Consider the following 8330-nt stretch of genomic DNA (forward strand, 5'->3'; position numbering starts at 1 on the left):
CCTAATTAGTTGGTCACAAATGCCGCCACCACCTCAAAAACACAACAAAACATGCCGAAAAGTCACACGACCACAACCACCACCGCACATAATCAACACCTCACCAGCACCTCCAAAACAACCGCCGCAGATCCCCATAGCCACCAGATCGAAAAACCCTAAACCCTCCCCCCCCAAAGCGCAGATCGAAAAAGAGAGAAATGCAGCTTCGTCGTCGATTTTAGTGCTAACAACATAACAAGGCCACCACCAACCATATCTGACCCCACCATACACCCACCACGACGCCAACACCACCGCAGCCACACCCATCACCACGACGCGCATCTCACAACATCTGTATCAGTACTAGTGCACCACCGTCGCCTTCGTGAACAGAGAAGAAGCAGCATCGCCTCGCCACTGCAATCGAGAGAGAGAAGGAAGAAAAGCGGCATCGCCTCGCCACTGCAATCGATCGGTCAACGAACCACACCACCACCATCAATGGTGAACAACAGGGGAATGGGTCACCAACGTTGAAGAGAGAGAAGGAAGAAAAGGGGCCGAAACCATCACTTGTAGCGTCGCGATGCTGCTGCAAATGCCCACCCATGTTGAAACTGAAAGTTGCGTCGCCTCCTCCGTCGACACCGACGTATCTCCTCATCGTCGGTTGCAGAGTTCGAAGGTGTTACTGGCGGTGAAGAGATAAGGGGTAGACGGGGATGGGAAAATGTTTGTAATGGAATGGGTTGAAATGATTAGGGATTGGAATTAATTTGGGGATTTAGAGGTTGAGTAATTATATATATAAACCTAATTTTTGATTAATTGAACTTTGGACCTGGTTTTTTAAAAGTGATCTCCAAACACCTGCCATTGTGTAATTTCCACAAAAGAATATTCCACGCCCATTACACTCTCTTAAACTTTCTAATTGTCTTTAAGCACATGTCACTGCTCCTACTGTTAGATTCAGTAGACAGCACAGGAGACCAAAATTCATGATCCTGCTCTAAGCGTAAGATGTGACGGAACGCATAAAACTTCGTTACTGTACTCCGATCTCACTCTAATAGCGTACTATCCTAGACCTTACTCATTATTATTTTTATTTTTATTTTTATTTTTATTTTTTTATTTTTTTTATTTTTTTAATTTTTGGCCACAGGCTGTCAACCAATTTTTAAAACAAATGGTGGACTTACTGGATCTAGGCTTGGGTGAGTACAAGCTGTAGTCCGGGCCAGCCCATGCCTGGGTCCGCCCCTGTTACTCGGTCTCCTTTACATTGTTCAGGTGGTATGGAGTCGTGCTATTTACAATCGTGCAGAATTTGAATCTCTAGACTTCATTTTGTTGAAGCTTAGTGAAACAGGGTAGCTTTTAGTTAATGAGTCAACTTATACATTAATATGAAATCGGCATGAGCTGAAAACCTTTCGGTAAGACTTTATAGCCGAGAATAAACTCAAAGTTGCAAATGAAGTCGAAAAGCCTCAGGTAGCCAGAAAGTTCGTTTACCATAGTGAAATAATGAGTCCACGTGCTCATTATTATTGCAGCTCAGTCATCAAGTTGAGATTGTTTAGATAAATAAAACTATTACATGTTTAGCTCTATGCAGAGCTTACATTATCAATCTTAAGTAGTTGAGTTGTCTGATGAAAGCATATTTTTCTGACCGACTGAGAAAAACGTCCTTAGCCCGGTAAACACAATACTGTCTTTTTGACAATCTGATGTAGACAATACAAAACCTAGGCCTCAGATCCGGCTAGTCGCCTCCTGGTAGCATTAGAAACCGATACTTGGCCGAGTTTATCAGCTTCAGTTGACACAATCCGTTCTTTCAGTGGCATATAATGCCGCATCCATGCACCAGTGTAAACCTGGAATATAAAACAAGGATTAAGATGCAGCAGAATGTCTTCTTCCACTGATGCAATTAAGAAGTCATGCGTGACAGCAGAATATAATTTTCCTTCCTTCTATCAAGGCTCACCGGATCCAAGAAAATTTGTATCATAAAAATATCAAGGGCACGAGTCAAAGGGGAAAAGAACTAAAAGGAATGGAACTGAAGATAACAAAATAACCTGTGCTGGGCGCATGATCTTTGTATCAGGATCATCCAGAGACTCACGCCAGTGAGATAAATAGCCAGCCATCCGAGGAATTGCAAACAAAACAGGGAAGAACTCCGTGGGAAAACCAATTGCCCTGAATTGAAGTGTCACAATTTTAAGAATTTCTTCATAACACTCAAAGTTCAGAGAACGGAATTTTAACTCCCTCCCGAGAGAGAGAGCAAATACAATTGACATTTCTGTGTACCTATAAATTAACCCAGAATAAAAATCAACATTTGGATACAACTTCCTCTTCACAAAATACTCATCTGATAAGGCAGCTTTCTCCAAAGATATGGCCACCTGCAAATGACATGAGATTGATTTAGCCTAAGTAGAAGCATTTGAATAGGTAGCCTTTATTTTTTGGAAAATCAGATAGGATCTATTAGCATCATAGAATTTAAGTTCTTGTGTAATATAAACGAAACCATTGACCAACATCAGGCGTGAAATCGTAGTCCTTATAAAAATTGGATCATGTACAGCCAAATGTAGATGTCTGTTTATAGCGAACATATAGTTGTGAGTTTATAGCCAGCAAGCAGCAACAACAAGAAGAAGCTAAGCTTGAAAAATGGTTCCAAAAACCAAAGAACCATCTTTAACCTGCCAACGGAACCGTGGCTGCAAGACTTGAATTTACGATCAACATTGCTTAAATTGTAATCAGTCATCAACTCTGGTTGCACTGTTAAGAGCCACACCCCAAAGGAACATAATTTTTCCAGCACGAGACCAAAGGCAAGGAGTCAACTGTTCTCATAATACCAATTTAAAATCTAAATCATTGGTCAGTCCCCCATAAGGAAATCCTGATTGCCCTTTTCCAATATCCATTTTCCTTTTTATCCTTGCATAGGAAGCCAATCATTCTTTTATTCTTGATGTGTCCATGAAGAAGGTACCAGGAACAAGGGGTAGCAGGCTTTTGTGTTCAAGGATGCCTACTTGTAACATTGTTCGTCTTTATTAAATTCAAAATTTGCAACCATGTCAAACCATAAGAGGTTTTTTTTTTAAGCAAGCGTTTACTCTGATAATTATGTAAGAACCTGATTTTAAACTCTTTTTAACACCACAGGGAAACTTTGGTGGTTCCTGCAGCATTGATGTTCATTTGCTCATTTGATTTCTGTATTGATTTCATAAGCAGATTCTGTACTGCATATATTTTAACACGTGTGGCCTCGTTACAGGATCAATCAGTTTGTCCATGATATCTGAATGCTTCATATCACCAGTACTTCTAAATTAACTCCAACAGAAACAAACCTACCTCTATCAGAGGATCTCGGCCAACAATGGAAAATACTTCTTCTGCAAGTTTCTTGATGACCTTTGCTCTGGGATCATAATTTTTGTAGACACGGTGCCCAAAACCAGACATCTTACGCTTCCTTTAGAAAATAAAATTATACATGTACAAGAGTTAGACCATGAATAGAAGCATTTTTGTAATCAAATAAATAAATAACTGCAACAGAAGGATACCAACCTGTTCTTCACACCCTCAATGAACTCCGGTATCTTGTCAATACTTCCAATCTCACTCAACATCTTAAGCACAGCCTATAAAGCACACAAAGAAAAGCAACTTTAGATCAATGGGTTCATAATGATTCCAAGGTATACAAGCATAAAGTGACTAGTTGAACTAATAAACTTCTCAGTGTGTAGATTGGTGGACACGTGCTATAATGCTGAATACCTCATTTGCTCCACCATGAAGAGGACCATATAGAGCTCCAACTGCTCCAGCAAGGGCTGTGTATACATCAACACCACTGTACATGCAGATTCAGGAAAATAAAAAATAATAAAAAAAAAGCAAAACAGTTCTCTTCAACCAAAAAATAAGATGCTACCTTGAAGCTAGGTGACGTGCAGCTGCAGTGGAACAATTCATTTCATGTTCTGCGTGTAATATGAAAAGAATGTCGAGAACACGAGCAAGTCGAGGATTGGGTTTATAAGACCTATTACCCCTGTGCATGGTAACCAAAACTCTTAGTCAAAATAGCAGCCCAAATGTCAAAGAATAGTCTCATGGAAACTCGGTCTGAGAAAGCCAATTAATCTGGGAACAGAATTGCTGTGGTTCCATGCTCCAGTGAACTTGATTCACAACTGTCCCTCAACTTGAAAAGTAAGATAAACATGGAAAGCTTCTCCAGTACAGTGGACCAGTAAATATTTCTGTTTTCTAAGTCATTAGAAAAGACGAAAACAGGGAACAGATCTTACAAGGAATCAAGCATATATAAGAAGTTCTCTGAGTATGAAAGATTGCTAGATGGAAGAACAGGTGGCCTTCCTGCCATCCTCAAATAAGCTGCAGCAGCAATTGTTGGCGCCTGCAAATATAATTAACCCTCTTCTTAATACTGCTATGGTTGATAATAAGTTGAAAAAGACATCCAGGAGATTCAGAAGCTAATATTCAATGCTTTGACTCGAGTTTAAAGAAGCAAAGGAAATAACCTTTCCTAGTATGCGTACTATTTGTTTCTCTCTCACTTGTTTAGATTTATAAATGTCTTGGCCCTGCAAGCACAACAAATCAAACAATCAAGATTTATAAGGACATATATATACCCATTCTTTAGAAGGTGCCAACTATGTCATAGCAATTATCTATTCAAGAAAGGACAGAAAACATGGGTAGTCAACTTTCTGAAGGAGCAAAAGAAAATTTAAAAGTTGTACATTAAATATTGATAAAAGACAAATTTTCAAAATTGTAGCTACTGACTTTTTAAAATATTGGATTAGTGTCAGAGCATTTAGTGTAGCTAAAGGCCAGTAGCATCGACTACCTACCCCATGTCATGGTAGTTTGAACCAAAAGAATTTGAAATGGGCAATAGATTTCATACTCTAAGAGTGAGATTGGCACGTTGAATATACGCAAATTCAAATTTGACTTCCTCAGCCAGTAAGAGATAAGTGAGCCAGTATCGAAACTAATATACAGGTGGTAAAAAGAAATGAAAGAAATTATGATTACTAAACAATTGGCTTACTCTTAAAGCTGGATTGGCATCAGGATGAAACACAGAAAGAGCACTCATTGCACTGACAAGAACACCCATTGGGTGAGCATCATGGGGCATTGCCTGTATGATATCCTGAAGAAAAGAATCAAAATTCAATCAGGAAATTTTGATGTTTACCTTGAGTTTACTAAAGGAAGCTGGATCGAGGCTTATTAAACCTAATAGGGTCTTGCCATAATCTAAAGAAGGAAAAATTAAAAACTTTGCTTCATGAAACCAAAAGGTAATGTTTCTCTCAACCTTAGCCACATTGAAACACTTAAGAATATGAATTGAGAAAATTAATATGAATCACCATCTCTATCAGGCATTTAAAAATTTTGGCTCGATTTGTTTTGTGGGAAACATTTTCCATTTGATGTACCAATAAACAAAAAAAAATTCCTGGTCAAAACAACCGTTGATTTGGAGAAAAATGTTGTAAGACATTCAAGATGGGAAAATAATTTCCATAACCACATGACCGAACCAGCACCTGCTGCCAACATAACCACCATAGGGGTAGCCATGCACAACGTTCAGTGAATACATGGCAGTTGCCAGCAACTACCATGCAATCGCTGGTGACGACATTACAGTATTTAATAACTTTGCAGTCATCAATAACAACCTCCTGGGGTTGACGATCGTCAGGCAGTCATAAACATCACCTGCTGGTAGCTGTTAGCTCAAACTATATAATCCACGACAACAACGAAGCTGTCATCAGAGACAGCAGGCTGATTCCAAATAATCACGGGGCTACTGGCTTTCAACTGCTCGTCAATGGCAAGTGGCATCTTTAAGTATGTCACACACACCTGGAGAACATTTCCCTTGAAAATAGGGAGCCTCGCACCTCTTCTTTCTCTTCCTCTTTATTCTTTAAAATCTTCATATTATTTAGAAATAGTAGCAGATGCTCAGAGGAGAGGAGGATGTTCATTTTGTTCTTTAAATTTAATGGAGAATATTAAAATCCTCTATCAAATGCTATCTTTTATCTGAAACGTGAAAATTACCTATATATATTTCAGGAACTCAAAATAAACTTAGAAGGTCTTAATGCAAGTAAATTTGAAGTATTGACCAGATATTATCATTCAAAATCTGGTAAAATAGCACAGATTGATGGAATATTGAGAGTATCAAAGATAAACACAATGTTATTCACACTCTGTACAATATATCTACAAGTATAGTAAACGAAATGTGAGGTTTCAGAAAATTTTTATTGAGAACAAATATGTCATCCAAGTTAAAGTGAACGCAATTTAAACTAGCAATGCATGTCCCATCGGACTCAGGTTAATGTGTCAGTTAAGCAATTATTTCAAATCTGAAGTGAACTAAGAAGTGAAATCCTGCATGTCATCAAGACGCTGTTGCATAATTAGTAACCTTAGCAAAAAATACGGGTAACATTATTTTTTCCTATCATACTAACATATATTTTCTTCACGAGTTTCGTGTTATATATCTCAAGAAAGTAAGATTTTCAGAAAATTCTTGTTAACAATAAAACAAAGAAACTTGTCTTGAAAGTCAAATTCCAGCTAACAACTCAAAAACTTATGCAGGGCTTAGAAGACAAGCATACCAATATTCCTTGTGGTACAGCTGAATGCTGTGAAACAGCAAACTCCCAGTCTGCCAACTGATTTTCAGATGGTAAGTTCCCATACACTGCCATCAAAAGAGGCAGATGCCTCGACATTATAAAGTGAAAAACAAGAAATTAATCAAATCAATGAAACTGAGTTAATGTATATGCCAGTCATATGAAGCAAGTATCCATCAACATATCTATATTTTAAACATACATGAATATGACATGCAAATACATTTCCAATACCAATGAAGAGAAACTAGAAATAACAATATGGATCCATTAATTTCACAAAATATCAGGATTAAGCTTGGAAGAGATGCCTCGAGAGAGAATCAAAATGAGCTCAAAAGAGGCAAATACAATTGGGAGCAGTCAAACACCCACGTGAACAGATTTCAAATGGTGCTCAGACAGGATACGAACCGAAACTAGTGCAATACACCAGCATAGATTTAGTTACTCAAGATGCAAGAACACATGAAATAAAGTAGTAACACTTACACAAAAGATAAGCCACTTCCAGGAAGGAACTTCCCTCAGCCAGCTCCTCAATTGGGTACCCCCTGTATCTAAGAATTCCTTCATCACCATCAATGTAACAAATTGACGACCTCACAGGAGCCGTATTAAGATATCCTGGATCGTAAAGCTTGAGCCCTTTGTCATCCTTGCCTGTTGTTATCTATAATCCTCTCTTATATCAGAATCTTCGAACATAACAGGCAGATTCACCAATAGAAGGTACTACTTTTATGAACCATTTATCCATTACAAGATTCTACAGAGTATACAAGTCCAATATTTTTTAATTACTTTTCCAAGAGCAAGCAAGCACAGTAGGATATGATAACACCTTCACTGAGTAAAGAGTGTCGCTTTCAGCACCTCTCAATTTAACGAGAAAACCATAAAGAAATAAATCAAAACCAGAATTTCGATAAATTTGTCAATGAACTCAATAAAACAGCCCGAAAAACTAAAACAAGTCGAAATTCAAATCTACAAACAAAAGAAAAATTACAGCAAAAGCAAGAATAATCCCAGTTAAAATTCGAACAACATCACCCATATAAATAACAACAAAGATTTAATTTTCAACTATCAATTACCTTTTTCAAGTCGGTCGCTTTGATGGTGCCTTCTTCGGAGACTTGAACCTGGTACCTTTTACCGGTACGCTCGTCGATTATAGTCAACGAGCCTTTCAGATTCGGTGGCGGCGCCACAGCAGCGGAGCAGCTCGAAGCTTCGACAATCCCCGCAGAAACAGGATCGTTTAGATTAACTGATGCCGAAAGGTGAGAGGAAAGAACGGCTAAGCGTCCCCAAGCCAATTTTGAATCAAAATTTTCCATTTTTCAGTCTCGTGTTAAATCAATCAATTTCCTTTTTGCCGATCGTATGATCTTGAATGGAGAAAGCGAGCGTTCAGTTCTTCTATACTATATTTGCGTGTACAATGTGCTTATATAGGAGTTGATTGGGATGCACAATATTAATGATAAAATTGAACCGAGTTGGATTTGGATAACACGTCAGTTTCCCACATTCCAAAAAGAAATATTA

The 8330-nt window shown here is 38.2% G+C and overlaps 1 protein-coding gene across 1 annotated transcript; it reads right to left on the reverse strand.

Moving 5' to 3' along the window:
• Window positions 1-1486: 1486 nt before the first annotated feature.
• Window positions 1487-8239, reverse strand: LOC111380935 (citrate synthase, glyoxysomal-like). Its single transcript, XM_023004612.1, has 13 exons — window positions 7874-8239; window positions 7266-7446; window positions 6753-6838; window positions 5141-5245; window positions 4599-4661; window positions 4362-4471; window positions 3983-4102; window positions 3826-3901; window positions 3613-3686; window positions 3394-3514; window positions 2320-2417; window positions 2082-2205; window positions 1487-1874 (listed from the first exon to the last, which is right to left on the reverse strand). The coding sequence occupies exons 1-13, from the start codon at window positions 8117-8119 to the stop codon at window positions 1743-1745; spliced, it is 1536 nt and encodes a 511-aa protein (XP_022860380.1). The 5' UTR covers window positions 8120-8239; the 3' UTR covers window positions 1487-1742.
• Between the last annotated feature and the right edge of the window lie 91 nt (window positions 8240-8330).

This window comes from Olea europaea, unplaced genomic scaffold, assembly GCF_002742605.1.
Source record: "Olea europaea var. sylvestris unplaced genomic scaffold, O_europaea_v1 scaffold2231, whole genome shotgun sequence".
In the NCBI taxonomy this organism is placed as follows: domain Eukaryota; kingdom Viridiplantae; phylum Streptophyta; class Magnoliopsida; order Lamiales; family Oleaceae; genus Olea; species Olea europaea.